A 19,692-nucleotide genomic window follows, 5' to 3' on the forward strand; every position below is an offset into this window, starting at 1 on the left:
CAGCTTCCTTCCTGCCATCATGATGTCACAGTCCTGATAGGAACACTCAGTTGCTTCCCTTTTTGCACCATGGTGAGTCTAGACCCACCCACCCGAGGTCCCCACTGCGTCACTCACCCCCTCAGGCCACCAACCTCCTCATCACTGACCACTGACCCCTACAACCCATAAGCCTGCACCCCAGTCTCCCTGTGAAATGGTACTGTGCAAACAAATACTGTTCACCCCGCAAGGCTGGGTTCAAGCCTTTCTGCTGAACCTGCCCTCTTTAATATCAGCCTGCCCCATGGTTCCCAAGCACAGGCACGTGGCTTCACTCAGGAAGTGTAGCACACGTACACACCCAGGCTCCACCCCCAGACATTCTGACTTGGCAGATCTGCAAAGGAGCCCAGGCATCTGTATTTTGACAACAGCTTAGGTGGTTCTGAGGCAAAGAGTCCAAGCTGACCAGGTCTGCAAGAGCTGCGTATAGGTAAGATGGGCCCTGCAGCATGTCTCGGGGGCTCAGGGCCTTTGCCTGAGTACCAGGTATGGGCTTCCCTGAGCTACCCTGTCCAGGCACAGGCATGGAGACCACAGTTATAACAGTGATAGCAGTAACCACCATGGATTGAAGTCCTACTGTGTGCCAGGTACTTTACTCAGGCATCTCCTTGGATCCTGTCAACATTGGGAGCTGGTATAATGGAGGCGTGTCATCTTGTGACTCTCCAGCGCCAAACACCTTTTTCTTTTGGGGGTACAGGCTCCAATGTGTGAGTTTCACACAGATGCAGAGCCCTGCTTCCCCTTCTATTGAGGACGGAAGCAGCTATTCCTCCCACCCTTCTCCCGGCAGCTATGCTGCAGGCACGTGACTTGACCCAAGCCTGGCCACATGAATGATTCTGCCCAGGACCCCAGATCTGCAGATGAGACACAAATGCAGAGCCAGTTGGAGATGACTTACTCAGAGGCAATTTTAGGATTCAGAGTCTAGGAATAGCATAGTGGCCTCCAGTGTCCGGGGCAGTGGCATCGATGGCAACATGGCCAGACTGTCTCGTGTGGCCTCTGCTGTCCATTCTCTCTTGGCTTCTGCCCATTTTCCAAACCCAATCCCCCAGCCTCTCATCAACTCTGAGTTACTGATATCCCTCTAGAATTCCCTTGCTGTTTTAGATAGCCAGAGTTGGATTCTGTTGTTAGCGTCCAGAATCATCACTGGCATGGTTAGGCACCATCATGTCCATTAAGGCAAGGAGGAATATTGAGGCCCAGAAGGTTAACTGAGTCACCCAGGATCAGACACCCTGCAAGGATGCAGAGCAGGGATTCAAACCCAGATATTGTTTTCCTCCAAGGTCTGTGTCATTAACCACACAACACTATTGTATCAGTCAAGGTAACAGCAAGACACCGGTGGCTCATTGAAACTGGGTAATTGAAGAGTATTTAATAAACATGTGCATAGAATTTAGGGAATGCAGTAAGGGGTGCTTCAGTATGCTGAGGCTGGCAACAGTGGTGGGCCGTTCCCACCACTGGGCCTACAGAGGAGAAGATGGAGCAGGGGGCTACAGAGGAGAAGATGGAGATGGGAACTGTTTGGTGAGGGGCTTGAAGGAGGCTTCAGAGAGGAATGCAGCCACTCCTGCCACCACCTCCCAGGGAGGGAGCCCTGAGGACAGAAACCCTGATCTGACTCTCTCCCCACCCTTGGCTCTCCTTTCATGTTTCCCATTGGTTCAACCAGCCAGAAACTGGCAGCCAAGGAGCCTGCTGGTTTAGCCACATTGGTCAGGTGCCCAGGCAGGATGGGGAGGATGGAGCGTGGCGTGGCCTGTAAGTGCAAATGGGAGAGTATCCAGTGTGACCATTTGTCTTCCAATTTAATGCATATAGTATTTCAGGCACGTTTGATATGTTGGACTTAACACTTGATCTATAATAAGTTAAGCACACAGGCATGCACTGGACCATGCACTGGGTTACATCTGGATGAATCTCTAGGAATGTGTCATGGGCTTTCGTAAGGACTGTAATGACTTCTTGGAAACAAGCTTGAGATTCACTAAGAGGGAGCTGTATACTAGGATACAGAAGGTCTGCAGGGGCCCTGGACTCTAAGCATTTGCTTTATGCTCCAGGAGAATCTGATGCAGGTGGTCTAAAGACCTCTGAGAAACACCGCCCTCGTGTGTTCCGCCTCTCCTGGAGTGCATTTAATGACAATACTCCCTTGCCCTGGCACATTGTCAACCTCATAAACAGGAGCAACAATGGGATTGCTAAAGTGCAGGTTCCAGACCAGCAAGCTCAGCATACAAACACTGCATCCTGCACAGTCACTGCCTCTGAGCTGCTTGATTCTTTTAGGTAAGAAAATAAATGCAGAGATTAACAGCTTCCGGATCTAGTGCCTCTGCAAAGATTGTCACCAGAGCATCAGGATGAAATAAATGCCCCCCACACATCTTCTAATGGGCCCAAAATTGGGGTTCAGAAATCATCTCTCTAGGGTCATTACCGTTACCTGGGCAGGTTCTGACAGAGCAGCGTTCAGAGGAATGGGGAAGTCCCTATGTGATGGAGCAGGCTGGGAGCTGGACCTCCGCGTGCAGAGAATTGTTTCCACAGGAGTGGAGCTCATTGTGAAAATACATTTACCTGACATGAGACACACTGTATGTGTAGAAAAGTGTGATTGCTCTTGGGAATTGAGGATAATATCTGCCCTGGACATCACTAAATTGGGCTGGAAGGACCCACCATCCTTTCCCCATCCATGAGGCCCGTTTCCCTTAAAGGGAATCTCAAACGGTGGGAAATAACAAAATCCTGATTGAAATCTGTGGGAGATTGCAAGAAAATCTCCCACAGAGATTTTCTCCGTGGTGGCCTGAACACCTACCTACTTCACAGAGGAGGGCACTGGAGAGAGCATGGAAACTGAAGCAGGTGCTCCAGGAGCAGACTGAGAGAGGAGGAGGAGGGCAGAGTGGGGAACTAGGCGAGCACATGGGGACAGCCTCCAGAAGCCTCCGCGGTGGGGAGAGCTTTTACCCCACCATCCCTGCCCCTTGTGTGATACAGGAAAGAGGCGTTTAGACACAGGCAGAACTCCTGCTCATTCTATGCCATATGGCTTTGGGGTCCTTCAGGTAAGGAGCTCTTCAGTTTTCACTCCTGCCAGTGGGCGGTGACTTACTCATGTGGCCTCGTTCCAGTCACATACATTTCTGCCTTCATGGGGCTATTTTCAGGCTCCAGCGATAAATGCACACAAGATGTCTGACACTGTCCATTGATGCTCTCCTATGGATCCCATCTCAGCCCGCCAGTATTTCCTCAGGACAAGATACTCAGTTTAACTCTTTTCTCTGAGAAGGATGCACTTTCTCACCATGATGTCTTATTTCTCCATGCTCCACAATCTTCAACACCCTTTCCTGGGAGTGTTGGAAAGAACCACATATAAGCATGAAACCCAAGTGTCTGATGCTAGAAAGAGGAAGTCCCAGCATAGGGCGAGCAGGATGCTTCTGTAGTGGGAGCTCTGTCCAGGTCAGGCCAAAATTGTATGGTCCGGGGCAAAACGGAGCAGAAGTATCAGGTGTGCCTTCTGCACGTCACAGCCCCCACAAGAGAATTACAGTGAAAAACATTGACCTGTCTGTACTTCATGCAAACCCCAAGTGGCTGGTGGAATGAAGGACCAGGCATGTTTGGGGCTGTAACTTCTTTTCTGAGGCGGAAATGCCCACCCAAGGTTATTAGAGAAATGAGGGCAGTGAGCAGGAAGGTGAGACGCTGACTTTAGAAGTACCCTGTGATTACAGATTTAATTCATGTTATTAACTCCCCGCCTTTTACCTCCTCCCTCCTCCCTTGGCACAACTGCCAGATGGATATGGCTGGAAGTCAGAGGATGTTCTCGTGGGTTCGTGGGTCTAGGGTCCAAATGACCTCAGCGTGACAGCAAACAGGACAGAGAAGACCAGGCTCTTACTCAGGAATCCACCAGCCACGATAATGACAATATTGAACACAGGAACCCTGCGGGAGAGAGGAGACTGAACGCTACTGCTGGCAAAGGCTCCCCCACATGCACATGTTCCCTCTAGAAAATGCCTTCATGTCCCACTCCCCTCTGCTTAGGTCCATGCTGCACCTTTCCCACACTGCCTGACCCTGTGCTTTTCGGTCTGTCTCACTGCCAAAAACTACTGATTAGAAATAATTCAGTGGAGAGTATAGGTCCCTGTCCAGGAGAGGCACTGTTGGGAGACTGTCAGGCTGATCAGCCCATCCTCCTCCTTGTGATGTGGCAGGGAGAGGGGACCCCAGCTAGGAAACCCGCTCTCTATTCTCAGCACCATCCCCTGCCTACTGGGATAGTCATCTCACCTCTTTAGCTCAGTTTCCTCACCTATAAACCGAGAAGAATCCAACCCTAGTGAAAATCTCATCATGAATTTTATAGATTTTGGTGAAATGATTTTAAGGGTTCTGGGTAAACATCAATAGGTATCATAATAAAAAGATGCAAAGGAGTGAGGGCACTTGACTAGTTCTATCAGCAGACATGCAAGCAGATGAGAGCACAAGGATGTGGCATGGTAAGAAACAGGGACAGACAGATGGCAATGGAACAAAAAGGCCAGATGCAGAGCCAGTGCCATGTGGGAACGTAACGTCTAAGGAAATCAGAGGTCCAGTGGATAAGCCGGATATGGTAGCATGCACCCATGGTCCCAGCTACTTGGAGAGGCAGGAGGATCATTTAGTAAATAGTCTTGCAGTGTCTGGACAGCAACATGATAATGGAGTAGCCTTTTCTACAGTTTACAGCATGTGGCAGAATAAATCTTCCCCCTGGATTAAACATTTAAATAAAATTTAAAAACAATCCAAGAAAAGTCACTAGGAAATAGAATAAGACACATTAAGGAATAAAGCAAAGCAACTGATTTAAAATCAACACATCCACGTATACAAAACTTAAAACCACATGCACAAACTAGCAAAGAGGGAAACAGCATAAAGGAGCTAGAAAGTAGAAAACTGCCTATTTGCCCGAAATCCACCCCCAGTCAAGGGCCCTGACTTGTAGCACAGGGGACTACATTCTCAAGGCTGCCTGGTCAAGTTCAGCAACTGGTAGGGGACAGGGGGCAGAGACGGGGGCAGGGATGGGGCAGAGAGACAGGCGGCAAGGCACAGGGAGCCAGCATCTCTCTCACCCCTCACATGATTGTGGCCCACTCAGCATCCTCAGCATCTGCCCTGACTCCAGTGCTGCAACCTGAATGTCCTGGCTTCTGGGCCCTGCTCACTGCACCTCCTCCCCAAGTCCCTCCTGCGAGTGCTCTGCCTTATCCACTCTGAGTGCTGTACCATTTTCCTAGGCTGAACTCGCGGGGCATGTCCACTCCCAACAGGCCACCACCTGCATTTCTTTCGAGGCTGCACACAAGCTACTAACCCCCTAAAGGCCCAGGAATTCATGTGTTTGGCCTTGGTTAGAGCTGCCCTTGCTCAGTTACTGCCCCTTACAGGGACAACTCCAAATGTGACTCAGGAGTCCCCAGAGCTCCTTTACAAGACTAAGCCAGAGTTATCCTGTGAGATACTCCTTGGTTATGACAACCTTGCTTGCCTTCCTTCCCTTCCTGGTCCCACTTCCTCAATGGCTTTGCCAGAAATCACTTCCTAAAACTTTTTTTTTTTTTGTCATTTTTTTTTAGAGAGAGAGAGAGCAGGATCTTGCTCTGTTGCCCAGGCTGGAGTACAATGGCTTGATCACAGCTCACTGAAACCTCGATCTTCCAGGCTCAAGTGATCCTCCTGCCTCAGCCTCCCAAGTAGCTGGGACCATGGGTGCATGCCACCATGCCCTGCCAATTTTTTTATTTTTGTGTAAAGACAGGGTCTTGCTAAGTTGCCCAGGTTAATCTCAAATTCCTGGGCTCAAGTGATTCTCCCACCTCAGCCTCCCAAAGTCCTGGGATTATAAATGTGAGCCACGATGCCTAGTCCTAAAACATTTTAACAAGACTTTATGGCTTGCTTCTGGGTAACCTACCTAGAGATAAGGTGATAGTGGCTACATCTGCAGTGCCTCTCTATCCCCAAATTAGTGTCTCAGCTCTTCCATCACCTGGGCAAACAATTCCCTGCATTAAATTCCTTCTTTTCCTGGCTAGATGTGGTGGTTTCACACTTGTAATCCCAGCACTTTGGGAGGCCGAGGTGGGAGGATCACTTGATCCCAAGAATTCGAGATCAGCCTAGGTAACACAGGGAGACCCCCATCTCTACAAAAACAATAAAAAGTATTAGCTGTCCTGATGGTATGCATCTGTGGTCCCAGCTACTTGGGAGGCAAAGGTGGGAGGAGGTTGAGGCTACAGTGAGCCGTGATTGCACCACTCCACTCCAGCCTGGTTGACAGAGTGAGACCCTGTCTCAAACAAAAAAAAGAAAGAAGGAAAGGAAAGGAAAGGAAAGGAAAGGAAGGAGGGAAAGGAAGGAGGGAAAGGAAGGAAGGAAGGAAGGAAAGAAGGAAGGAAGGAAGGAAGGAAGGAAGGAAGGAAGGAAGGAAGGAAGGAAGGAAGGAAGGAAGGAAGGAAGGAAGGAAGGAAGGGAGGGAAAGAAAAAAAAGCTTCTTCTTTTCAAACAGCTAGAGTGGATTCCAGACTGGACTTTTGCTGAAAGGATAGTTCATATTAGACGATAAAGTTAACAGGTAAAAGAGAGATGCAGTCTCTAGTAGCGAGGCAGGAGAATAGGGTCTGGAGACAGAAACATAAGGCCAATTCATGCTGAATCAAGGAGCAACACCAAGGTGTGGGAGCAAGGAATCTAGAACAGATTCGTGCTGATTTCCCAAAACTGGATCAAAAGGAAAACTCCTGGTGCTGGGGTCAGGGAACCTAAGGCCAATTAACACAAATTTTCTAAAGCTAAACCAAAAGGAAAAACCCCATCTCCCCATTCCCCAGCAGCAAAGGATCAAAGGCTACTCTCCCCACAGCCTTCCCCCTTCCACCACGTCTCAGATGGAAAGGGAGCGTGCCTTGGATTGGTCATGTGCCAATCACAAACGACCATCTCTTTATCTGCAGAGGGCGCCAATTCACCTCAGCCTTTAGGTAGCCACAAACCAAATGCTTTATACAGATAACAGGTAACTGAGAGGAACCTCACGTGGAGTACTTAAAACCCAGAAAACTTTGTAACCTGGCCCTTGAGCCGCTTGCTCGGGGCCACTTCTACCCTGGGGAGCACTTTCTCGCTTAAATAAATTCCTGCTTTCACTGCTTCATTCCTTTGTTACTCTGTGCATCTTGTCCAATTCTTTGTTTAAAAGGCTCAGAACCTGGACAGCTTACACTTAAGGCCCTCCTTCCCGTAAAAGTAGGAATATGGGCAAAGGTCATGTACTCTTCACTTACGTATTGCAAAATGAAAGTAGAGAAGAAAGAATTGACTCCTAGTGGATCGTTCGTTTGATTTATTCCACAAAGGTTTAATGAACACTCTGTTCCCCAAACAATGTAATGGGAAAAAAGGCACTGCTACTACCCATATGGAGGTGGAGTCTACACTCATAGAGAAATTAGGGCAGGCACCAGTTCACATTCATTTTAGCAGGAATGTGATTTAACTCACACTATTTAATGATTTAAAAGACTAAATCCATGTCTGTAAGCCTGCAGTGACACTGCTTTATTTATGCATAATGAATCACAATGCAAATTGTTTCCAATCTTTTGGAAGACCATTGGTAGATGCTATTTGTATACAAAATGATATCAGTGTTTAAATTATCTCATGGAAATTTCATTTGAGTTAATTATTTAAAAGAAGAAAAATACATCTGCAAGAAAATGTTTATCTCAGAGTTATCAACACTATATCAATGTCTAAGAACAGGCCAATGATTATGTAAGTTATGGCTTTCACAATTGATAGAAAAATATGCACTTATTGAAATTATATTTATGGAATTTAGGTAGCAGCATCAAAAAATAATTTCAGCATGGAAAAGAAAAAAGACAGGTATAATTAGACCTACTGCCATATTAAAATATGCATAAACATAAATAAAGACTAGAAGAGAATGTGAGAAAAAAGCCATGTTAGACTAGTGGTAATGTGAAAGAATATTTCCTCCCTGATATTTCAATATTTAATGATAAACACATTCTAATATAAATCAACATGTAATAACTGTAAAGAGGAGTGAAATTGCTAAGTTAGTGGTTCTTAAGTTTGCCTACACATTAGAAGTCTCCTAAAGATCTTATTAAAAATACTGAGATGGACCTCATCTGCAAAAATTCTAATTCTATTGATCTATGATTGGACACATGCAACAATATTATTTAAAAAACAATAAGGCAAAAACCAATACTGCATTTAGCCCCAGCTCCAGCTCCTGCTGAGAGCTGTTAGGTGGACAACGTCTTCCAGCTCTGGGTTTCTAGCATGCCTACTGAACTGTCAAGGAAGCTAAAGCCAGAGAGGGTTCCTGACTCACCCAGAGTCACAGTTAGTCAGGCCAACACTAGATCCAGGGCCCCTCACTCAGAGTGCTTTCCCACTACCCATCAGACCCCTGGGGTTGGATGAGCTCCATTGGAATTTGGGGAAGATGCCATTTCCCTCTCCTTAATACTCAGGTTGCAAGGAAACAAGGAAGGTGAACTGGGGAGAAGGACAGCCTGGCTGAGAGCCTCCCCTATTCTCCATCACCACTTCCTTCTTCCCCTGGACATTTCTACCCAGACTAACCTGACTCAAGTCAGCTCCTGCCCCACCCTCCCCTTTCCCTCAGTCCCACATCCTCTTAGCACATGGACTGGGGAACAAAGGGCTTGGTGTCCAAACCAGGGGCCCAGGGCCTGAAAACCATACCTGATGATATCTGTCACATTTGTAAGGTTGATTTCAGAGCCAGGAGTGGAGACAACGACAGTTGACTCGGGTGGAGCTTGGGTCACGGTTCTGGGGCTGGTATAGCGTGGGCCCAAGGCCTTAGCAGTGGTAGGAGGAATCCTATACACATTCTGGGTAGAATTCTCACTGGAACCAGGGGTACCTGAAGAACCTGCAAGAAGACACATTGGATGGATGGGTGGACAGATGAATGATGAAGGGGTGGATGGGTGGGTGAATGGATGTATGGATGAAAAGGTGGATGAGTTGATGGACGGGTAGGTGGTATGGTAAATGAAGCTGAGGAGGGAAATAAGCATGGCCCAAATGCAAAGTTTTCTTTTGCTAAAACCAAAGAAATACTGTGGAGTCAACCTGAGTCAGAGATTGAAAAAAGGAAAGAAAAAAAGGGCAGGAAGTGAGGGAGAGCAGAAAGAGAGAAGAAGAAAGGAATTTTTTGCCATTCGTATTGTTGGAAATGCACTTGCCTTCTGTTCTTCACCAGTTCATGTGCACCCACCTTCTCCAAGAATAATTCCAGGCTTACTTGATTCACTCTGCCTTTCATTCACCTGGCTTATGGCATATTGCTTTAAAAGTTATCTTTTATTAATATATTATGTATGCACCTTGTCTTCCTCAGGCTTAGAATTCCCCAGGTGCTGGGAACTTGAACCTGCCTCCCTTTCCTCTGTCTTCCATAATTCATTCATTAATGCAACATCTACTGAGAGCCTACTTTGAGTCAGAAACTACATTATTCGCTAAGGGTGCAGAACCCAGGAAGGCACAGGTGCTTCCCGCAAGCAGTTCTGAAATTAATAGGGGACAGGTAAGTAAACCGGCCTCTCCTATCCAGTGAGATAGAGTTGTGTATGAGCTCTGGAGACTTGCTCCCCGAAAATGGGAGCCATGGACCATCAGCACTGGCATCATCTGGGAGATCAATAGAGAGGCAGACTCTTGGGTCCCACCCTGTACCTATTCAGTTGGAGTCTGCATTGGAAATAAGATCCCCAGGTGGTCTGTGCCCACAGAAAGATCTGAGAGGGGCTACTTCAGAGGCACACAGGCATGCCACCAAATGCATCCTTGGGAAAGGGAGTCACGACATGACTTCTAAGTGGAGAACAAAGAATGGGACTAAATTATCCCAAATCTACCACTCACCTTAATTATACCCCAATTCCTACCACAGCACCCCAAATTAGGCTCTGCTATCCTAGAAGAATCTCATACATGGAAGGTTCTCTTACTATTGGACCTCAGATGAGAGACAAGGAGCTTCTGGGAGGAAGACAGCCTGCTAGGAATCCTGAACCCCAGCTCTGCTGATGCTACCACCACCACCCCTTTCCTCACCTGGCCTTCCTGTCCCCACCAATCCTAGGCCACTCACCCTTGGTCACCACCAAGCGGATGGGATTAAACAGCATGTGAGATTCCTTGGGATGCTGGTAGATCACACACTGATACAGTCCAGAGTCTTCCACTTGAAGGTTGGTCATTTGGACCTGCAGTAAACCACGATCAGGGTAGTCTTCTAGTGTGATCCTCCCAACTTGGACTCGATGGAAATTCTCTGAAGGCCTCTCTGTTTTTGCCAGGATCTTGGGCATCTTTCCCTCCATTTTCTGCCAAGCTTTCCTGCTGTAGGCATACTTCTGTAGTGCGTAGTCACATTTTACCTCCAGGGTCTGCCCCTCTTTGTATTCATACTTTTCCTCAGTTAATGCAGTTGCAGCTCCGAGTTCTATAAGCAGGGAAAGAGAATTGGGTTCTGTGAGGAATTATTTTTCTCTCTCTGGGTGGGGAAAAAGGAGAGAAGCCCCCTGTTTTTCTTGTCCAAACACCCATATTTCAGACAAGGTTCTTGAGGCCTCCAGAGAAAATAGAACTTGCCCTGCAAGCCAGCACTAGACCTCAGCTCTTTCCACTGTGAGTAGGTTTTTTACTATAAGAGTGAGACTTCATATGGTGCATGAGGATCAAATTTCATAAATGATCACAGGAAGACTGACTTTGAGAGGACGAAACTGCCCAACTGGAGACAGAACATGGGACATTGTGCTAAGACCACAAGTGGCTGCAGCATGGTGGGAGGGAACAATTACAAGGGTGTACGACATAAAAAGTGAATGCAAAGACACAGTGCTAGAAGAGAGTGGCTCCAAGGACAGCGTGAGGAACTTCACCTAAGTCAGGGCAAGGACATCAGTTCAAAAGACCTTTGGACAAACAGTGAGGAAGCCGTCTGGAGGGCATGATGGGCATGGATATCTGACTGCCTGGCACTCCTTTCTCCCTTTGGGTAGCAGAGCACCCCTTTCCAAGGGAACGATCCTGTGTGGCTCTACTGTTGGGGCTGCCCACATTCTCAAGGATGGGCACAGGACACAGGCTTTGCCAATCCAAGTACCCCATCTCGGGGTCAGGTGCGGTAGCTCACGCTTGTAATCCCACACTTTGGGAGGATGAGGAGGTCAGATCACCTGAGGTCAGGAGTTTGAGACCAGCCTGGCCAACATGGTGAAACCCCGCCTCTACTAAAAATACAAAAAATTAGCCAGGCATGCTGGTGCACACCTGTAGTCCCAGATACATGGGAGGCTGAGGTGGGAGAATCACTTGAACCCAGGAGGAGGAGGTTACAGTGAGCCGAGATCACAACACTGCACTCCAGCCTGGGCCTTGCCAGGCTGATTGGTTTAGGAAGGAGCACATGGCTGAGCTGGACCAATCAGAATCCTCCCTGAGACTGCTGTAGCCATTAAGAGAAATGCTTCTTGCTAGGATTCACAGGTCAGTGAGATGTGAAACTTTATTATGTGAAACTTTCTTCCATGTGGGAATAGGCTGCCTGAGAATGGCTAAACAGGCAGAAAGTGAGTGAGAGGAAGGGAGAGAGGGGAGAGTGGAGGGAAGAGAGAGAAAGAGAGAAAAAAAAAACCCCACGTTATCTGAGTCATGGACTCAGCTGTGCTCCAGAGGAGCACCCCTTGTACTTTCCAGTTACCGGAGCCAAGAAATGTCCCCTCCTATTTTTGATGTCACGGAGTCACAGCAGTGGTTCTCCACTGGGGAGCAATTTTTGCTCCCTGCCACAACTCTCCCTGAAACCCTGGACAATATCTAGACATTTTTGGTTATTATAACCAGGGAGAGAGGTGGGTGCTACTAACATCTAGTGGATACCAGGCTAAGCATCTTACAGTGCACAGGACAGCCCCCACAACAAAGAATCATCCCACCCCAAATGTCAATAGTGCCAAGTTTGAGAACCCCTGGGTTACAGTGACAATGGTTTCCACCACATTCTTGGAGGCTGAACCGGGTTAACCATCTAGAATTGGGAATGCTCATCTGGCCTTGTCCAAGGGAGCCTTGCTGATGGGAGGCCAAGCAGAGCAGAATTAGAAGACCAAGGTCCGTGTTTCAGCTGGACACCCGGGGCTCTCTAAGTTGCGAGAAACTGTAGCTTACACACTCAGGCCTAGGGTACCTTCCCCCATGGAGCACCAAATAACAGGCTGGACAGTGCTGCTGGGTTTACTGTGAGGGTCAAGGTAACACTAGTACTGCTGTTATTAATACCACACACTTAGGTCCTTGCAGGCCTGGTGAAAAATGACAAGCACTGCCCCTTTCACGGAGCCCCCTGGCACACCCACCCCAGGATAGGCCAACAGATCTGCCTGACCTTAGGAAGACTCCACTCAGGGACTCACAAGGATTTTAAAGGTGAAACCAGTCTTGAAAGCCAGTTCTTCTGGGAGCAGACTCCAGTTTCTAAGGAAACCTTGCAAACAGGCCTCCTGAGCAACTCCCACAAACTCCGGTCAGGAGTGCCCCTCCAAGAGGCAGCTGAGCAGAGGCTGAGTGTTGTCTGAAACCAAGCCTGGTTCCCTCATTTGTTCACTCACTCATCAGACTGTGGCTGAGAGACTTCTCTATCACAGGCACTGTGCTGGGCTCTTTGGAAGACACACAGACTCCATCCTCAAGTTGTCACCACTGAAGCCCTAACCTCTGAAGTTAATGTTACAGATAAATCTCCTTTATTTGCCAGCTCCCCAGGGAAGGTGGGAGCTACAGGTGACTGAGTTTGCAAACTTGCCTGTCTCTCGCAGAAGGAAGGAGACAGTAAGAAACGAAGGCTGCTGAGCTGTCTGTGCAGCATTGCAAGAAGGGAATTCCTTTGAATATGTTAATTAAAAGGATAGCAAATACTACCTATTAAGTATTATGTGCTAAGGGTTTTCAAAGACTATTTTATTTAATCTTTGTAATGTAAAAAGTTGACACCATTATTCTCCCCATTTTATAGATAAGGCAACTGAGGCACAGAGGGATTAAGTGATTTGCCCAAAGTCTCACCATAGTTAAGTGCTAGCGCCAGGATTCAAACCCAAGGACTCTGGTTCCATCTAAAGCACTGAGCTACATGGCCCAACACAGTCTGATAGGGATTAGAGCAGTCCTGGCCCAAGCGTAAATAAGCATCCAGTTGCAAGGAGCATTCAAGTTACCCCCTAACCTATCCCCACATGGCACAATGAAATATATACCACTGGTTTTCTCTCACACAAGTACATAACCTTCAGCCCTCTGCTGTCTCCCAGTTCTCCTTCAGAAAAACATGAATCAAACACGAGGAAATACACTTGTCCATGAGGACCTAACTCCCTTCTGCCCATCTAGATCATCACCCCAGCTCCAAGAAGCCCCAGAGCAACATCTGAGCATGGACTCTACAAGGCAGTTGTCCATGACTTTGCTCAAAGTAGAGGGCCCAAGAGAATACCTCTCCCTGATTTTTCATGCCTTCCTAAGGCAAGCCTCGTTTTTAACTCATATTGACACTTTCCTCCTGTTATTCATAAGGATTATGATAACATCATAATCCTTCCTCCTAAATATAAGGATTAGGAGGAGGAGTGAATAAAGCCTCACATGCTTCTGGTTTGGGTGCAGGTATGAGCTGTGCAGATCATAAGAGGAGACACATGGAAGAGCTGGGGCATGGGCCGGCTCTGCTGAGCCTCAGCAACTGTGCCCTCCAATCCCAGCGTGCCATGGAGAGCTGGGATGATCGCCCCCACCAAAATGAGCACCAGCCTCTTCTGGTCACATCTGTGTCCTCAGCAGTAGTATATTTGCTGGCCCATAGTAGACCCCTGGGAAATATTTGTTAAATCAATACTGCCTTTTGGGTTTCACGGACTGTCAACATCAAATGGAATGTAACATCCAACATCATGATGGAATATAAGAAAAAGATTTCAACATCAAATAAACTCATTGTAGATCATGCCATGATGAGATCTACTCTATCATTATTCCCATGCCAGACTTTGCCTGTCTCTGACAACGTTGACATGCACAGACATCTTGTTTCCCTGACTCTCTCTTTCTTTTACTTTTGTGTGCAGACACTGCACGTTCTCCCGATTCTGGGTAGAGCAGCACAGTCTGGCATAACTATTGGGTGGCTCTATCTTGGATGGTCCTGTGTTCTGAAGCTTCAACAGAAAAGGGCTCCCCGAGATCCTGGACCAAACGCCTTCCCTGCCCACTCCTCTTCCTTGTCTTACCTGAGACAAAGAGCATCCACAGCAGCCCCCAGAGCCGGGTCTTCCTCATCCCTCCTGTGCACCAACTCCAACTGCTGCTGCGGGCTCCCGGGACAGCTACAAGGCACCACAGTCACCTAGAGGCTTCGGAAAGTTGCACAACAGGATGTGAGGACATTCCTGGGAGGCACTGAGCCTGGGCTGTGTTTCATCACCAGTTGCTGTGACTCCTGACATCAACAAAAGAATCCAGAGACCAGGACTCACTTCTCAGTTAAGTTTCTTTGAACTCCAGTTTTCCTCTCTGTGGTAATAATGACAATTACCTTTCAACCTCACAAAATCTAAGAAAGAATGATACTTGAAAAAATCAAAGTAAGGCATTAATATTAGGAAGGGGAACAGAGGGCCCTTTGCTCTCCAGAGGCCCCCTCTCCATTCACATCCAGTTTAGTGTAGTGAAGAGAGTCAGGCCCACATAGGGACAGGCGGCGACAATCGTATCTCATCTTCTCATCTTCAGGGTTTTTGTGAGAACATGTTTCTACATCCTGCCCTGCTTAGCCCCGCCGGTTCTCTTGGCTTCTGGTGACCTGGGGTGCACCTCCTCTTCATCACCAGGAGGGCCATACCCTGCATTTGTCCTCAGCATTGCCACAGACATGGCCTGGGAGCTCACAGGGGTGTAGGGACCCCAGAAACAATTTGAGAGGACACTGCCACCACCCAACAAGAACAGACTTAGATTTAAAAAGGAAACTTGGTTCAAGACACTGAAGAAAGAAGAAAAAATCCAGCAGGTTTTGTACTAGAAGCAAGAAAAGACAGATTTGACAGCGTGAAAATCAAATCAGTAACGGAGAGGATTCACTTCAGAAGTATTCCCAAATGTAAAATGAATAAAGACATTTAGAAGAGCTCAGAAATTTAAGCGAGGACAAATCATAGAACTCCAATCTACAAATTAGAGATCCCCTTAAAGCATAAAATGGAATGGTGGATCACAAGAAAGATTAAAAATTTTATCTTAAAAATATGCTTTCCAGGTCTGAGAAGAAATCTAAAATTGGAGGTTGAGAGTTCAACATGGGCAAGGAAAAAATTCATAAAATGAGACCTAGAATAGGAAGTGTCTAGGTGAAAATTTTTAAATTTAAATAGAAAGACTCCTACTGTTAAACAAAAAAAGTAACTTGGTTTCTTCAAAGGAATCGAAATAATCAGGACTCAGATTTCTTCTCTGAGTAACAAATACCATGAGAGAGTGGGATGAGGTATAGAGAACATTATGACCCTAATATTTTACACCCAAATTGATTGCTACTAAAGTATAGGAACAACTAAAATGTACTATCATATCTGCAAATTAAAACAACAACCAAAAAATTTTTCAAGGTTAACTTTAATTTTTTTAATTAAAACTGTTCAATGTAGCAATTTATAAAATATAGAAAATAAGAAATAAACTTAAATCATGTTATTACACTTTATAGAGATCATTTGTAGTGGAGATTTTACTATGTTTATTTTTTGTTTCACAGATAATGTCGGAAAACAGACTTCAAACATGCTTGAACTGAAATCTGCTGGCCCCTCCTTTTGCTGTAGTCAAGCAGTCCCTAAAAAGGAAAAATAGACAGAAAGGTCTTAACATTTTCTGACTCAGAGAAGAGCCTGTGTGACTTCTGTGGCGATGAGTCAGATTCATACAGTTCATTTCAGTGAATAAATCCCTCTTCTTACAACAAAATTAATATTCCACACTTAAATAATAGCTATACATACTTTCTACATAATGTAGAAATACATACTTTGTACATTTTTGTGTCTTCATATACTTTGTGTGGAGGATTAAGTTCCTGGAAGATTAAGAGGGAGCTTTGAACTAAACAGTCCAAGAAGAATTTCTAATTAGACTTGAATATCACCGGAGGCTGATTGCTCCTTCACATTTTCCTAACTACAGACAGCACCTGCATTTAAATTAGAATGAAGTAGAATGAAGTCTTTCTCCACTTGTCTGATCTATTTGTGTACTTGAGGTCAACAGTGTAAATAGTCATGTGTCACTTAATGACAGATACATTCTGAGAAATGTGTGGTTAGGTGATTTTGTGTTGTGGGAACATCATAGAGTGCACTTACACAAACCTAGATGGCACAGCCTACTGTACACCTAGGCTGTATGGTATAGACTATTAACATTAGGAAGGGGAACAGAGGGCACTTTGCTCTCCAGAGGCCCCCTCTCCATTCACATCCAGTTTAAACAATTACCTTTCAACCTCACAAAATCTAAGGGAGAATGATACTTGAACATAAATTAAAGTAAAGCATGTTCCTAGGCTGCAAGCCTGCACAGTATGTTACAGTCCTCAATACTGTAGGCAATTGTAACACAATGGCAAGTATTTGTGTATCTAAACATAGAAGAGGCATAGTAGCAATACGGTATTATGACATTATAATCTTATGGGACCACCACCGTATATGCGGTCTGTTATGGACCAAAACGTCCTTGTGCAGTGCATGGCAGCATTCTCTAATCCTTACCACTTTATTTTTCTGAGGAGTTTAATGACCCAGCCAGTAACTTTTTCAGGCTGAATAGGCATGACGATATTCCCGCCTAACTACTAGGGTCTCTTTAAATTCTCAAGCTACTGCTCCCAACAAGATATTATTTCTTAAGGCTTGTCATAGAAGAGCATTGTGATTTGTGACCTATGGTTCCTGTTAATTTTACTAAGGCTAGGTCACATGTCCCATTTCCATGCTTGCTCATAGGGTGGCCTCTACCACCAGGAAGATTTAGTCTTTGGGTACCATGAACCTTTTTGTATTTGTCAAACTCTATCTTCAGAGCTATTATGAAATTAATACAGTTTCAAAATTGATACAATTAATGAAATAATACCAATATTATTCTGTTTTGTTTTGTCTTTAATAAGTCACTGCCCCAAGTCAGTAGGTCTCAATCTTCACTATGGGGTAAATTAGCAGTTTCTTCCTTAATAAAGATTGGTTAATCTAACCTAGCTAGAATATATGTGTAACATTTTTTAACAGTGAGATTGCATATACAATATCTTCTTTTCTGGCTCAGAGGAGGGGCCCACATGGAACTGGAACACAGATCTCTGAGGATAGTGTGACCCTGGTGCTGATATCTCTGAGGACGCCCAATAAGACTACTTCTGAGAGTGGGGAAAACTGCAAACTGGAACCAGTCACTGTTGCCCGTGAAAAGCATCACTGAGGCTACTCACAATGGAAGGGGATGAAACAGGAATCAGTGAGTGTGTCCTGTCTTCCTCCTCCAGCCTCCCAGTCTCCCTCTAGTGCCCCTATTGAGAGTCCAACAGGGAACCAGCCAGCAAAGACAAAGTGAGTTTCAGAATCTCCACTCAAACCAAGGTAAAGAAGTGTTAATCAGAGAGACAATGACTGAATAACCAGCTCACTCACACAGTCAATAAACAAAGGCACCTCAATTGTGGGACAGGAATCTTTGACAAGCCGTGCTAACAGTGACTGTGTTACAGGAAAGGGGTGGGATCTCACACAAGAAAGAATCCAGGGCAGGTCCACACAGTAAAGTGAAAGTAAGTTTACTAAAAAAGTAAAGGAATAAAGAATGGCTACTCCATAGACAGAGCAGCCCCAAGGGCTGCTGCTTGGCCACTTTTATGGTTACTTCTTGATTATATACCGAACAAGGGGTGGATTATTCATGCCTCCTCCTTTTAGACCACATGGAGTAATTTCTTGACTTTGTCATAGCATTTCAAAACTGCCATGGTGCTGGTGGGAGGATGACCAGGGGTCACTCTTGTTACCATCTCAGTTTTGGTGGGTTTGGGCCAGCTTCTTTACTGCAGCCTGTTTTATGAGCAAGGTCTTTATGACCTGTATCTTGTGCTGACCTCCTATCTCATCCTGTGACTTAGAATGCCTTAACCATCTGGGAATGCAGCCCAGTAGGTCCCAGCCTCATTTTACCCATCTCCTATTCAAGACGCAGCTGCTCCGGTTCACACGCCTCTGACATTTCGCCCCTCCCTTTTATAAGAGAACCCTTAATCCTAAGGGTTTCAAAGGGATGAAGATCCGTTTTCTGTAACTTCTTCAGGCTGAATAGGGGTGACGATATTCCTGCCTAACTATTAGGGTCTCTTGTATTCAGTGCAGGGAGGAGCTCAGTCAGAAAGCATCAGTATGCTGAGGGCCATTCATTACTCTTGAGTTCTGACAAAAGTTGATATCTGGAAGATTAGTAAATGTTCAGTTTAAGAAAACATTCAGTAAGCTTATCCTGCATTCCTACACAAAGAGTAAAACAGCAATATATTCCACAACAGTAAAGCAAAATAAGTAAAATTATCCCAAGTAAACTAAATTAGAAGGCTTTCCATGAACTGGGCAACTGTTAAAACCAAGCTGATATAGGGTTGTTAGCCAATTCCAATATGTGCTCAGAATTTAAATATTGATCCAGATTTTTGTATTACCCCTTTTGTATTACTCTTCCAGCAAAGAGTGCAAAGCAGATCATTTCAAAGAGAATAGCAGTTAATATCCCATAGTGCTAAATTCGTTCTTAGCCACAAAGGACCTTACCAAGAGGGACTTTACCGACAGGGACCTCTAACCCCCTAAATCTTAGAAGGGACTCTAACCCTCGTAAGTCGGGTCTCTAACCCAGCTGGTCAAGCGTTCTTGTCTTTTATTAAGAGGGGGCTCCAACCCACTATGCTTTAGGAGAGACTCTAACTCCTTTAAATTAAGCCTCTAACCCAATCCCATTCTTTACCCAGGTATATGCACCCCACTTACCCAAAGTCCGCCAATCAGTGCTGCAGTCTATTTCCTTTGCATCAGGGGTCTCCTCAGTACCATGCCTTCTGTGGTTCACCAGAAAGATGTTACAGAAACATCCTCAGATGTTTTTAAATTTTTTTTCCTAAATGAAGTCCTTTTAATTTTCAGACCAACCAAACATTTTTAATATAAAAACATTTTAATAATATACAAGCAGCAATCACAATAGCATCCACGTGGAAGCAAAGGGACTCGGGCACAGATGGGGAGGCGGACTACGGAGGGATGGTTTTCAGGGTCCCAGTTGCTTTCCTTGCCTGAAATCACTCTGGTCTTAGCAGAGGGAAGATTAAGGCAGCCAGAGGCAGAG

The 19,692-nt window shown here is 45.8% G+C and overlaps 1 protein-coding gene across 4 annotated transcripts; it reads right to left on the reverse strand.

Annotated features, from left to right (window-relative positions):
* Positions 1 to 1,416: 1,416 nt before the first annotated feature.
* TREM1 (triggering receptor expressed on myeloid cells 1) lies at positions 1,417 to 14,656 on the reverse strand. 4 transcript variants are annotated; one of them, XM_003897589.5, is made up of 4 exons: positions 14,523 to 14,656; positions 10,328 to 10,681; positions 8,908 to 9,100; positions 1,417 to 4,041 (listed from the first exon to the last, which is right to left on the reverse strand). In XM_003897589.5, exons 1-4 carry the CDS (start codon positions 14,569 to 14,571, stop codon positions 3,936 to 3,938), a joined length of 702 nt encoding a protein of 233 aa, XP_003897638.2. In that variant the 5' UTR covers positions 14,572 to 14,656; the 3' UTR covers positions 1,417 to 3,935. The 4 variants fall into 4 exon arrangements, with proteins under 4 accessions (XP_003897638.2, XP_021792949.2, XP_021792948.2 ...); XM_021937256.2 differs by lacking the exon at positions 1,417 to 4,041 and adding an exon at positions 4,440 to 4,860; XM_021937257.2 differs by lacking the exon at positions 8,908 to 9,100.
* Between the last annotated feature and the right edge of the window lie 5,036 nt (positions 14,657 to 19,692).

The sequence above is a fragment of the Papio anubis genome, chromosome 6 (assembly GCF_008728515.1).
Source record: "Papio anubis isolate 15944 chromosome 6, Panubis1.0, whole genome shotgun sequence".
Classification (NCBI taxonomy): Eukaryota; Metazoa; Chordata; class Mammalia; order Primates; family Cercopithecidae; genus Papio; species Papio anubis.

Excerpts from the sequence above, each read along its gene's own strand:
- TREM1 (XM_009205164.3), bottom strand. The coding sequence starts at position 14,571 with ATGAGGAAGACCCGGCTCTGGGGGCTGCTGTGGATGCTCTTTGTCTCA. Across the intron at positions 10,682-14,522 it reads GTGGATGCTCTTTGTCTCAG|AACTCGGAGCTGCAACTGCA; the intron begins GTAAGACAAGGA and ends CCCTGCTTATAG. Across the intron at positions 9,101-10,327 it reads CCGCTTGGTGGTGACCAAGG|GTTCTTCAGGTACCCCTGGT; the intron begins GTGAGTGGCCTA and ends GTCTTCTTGCAG.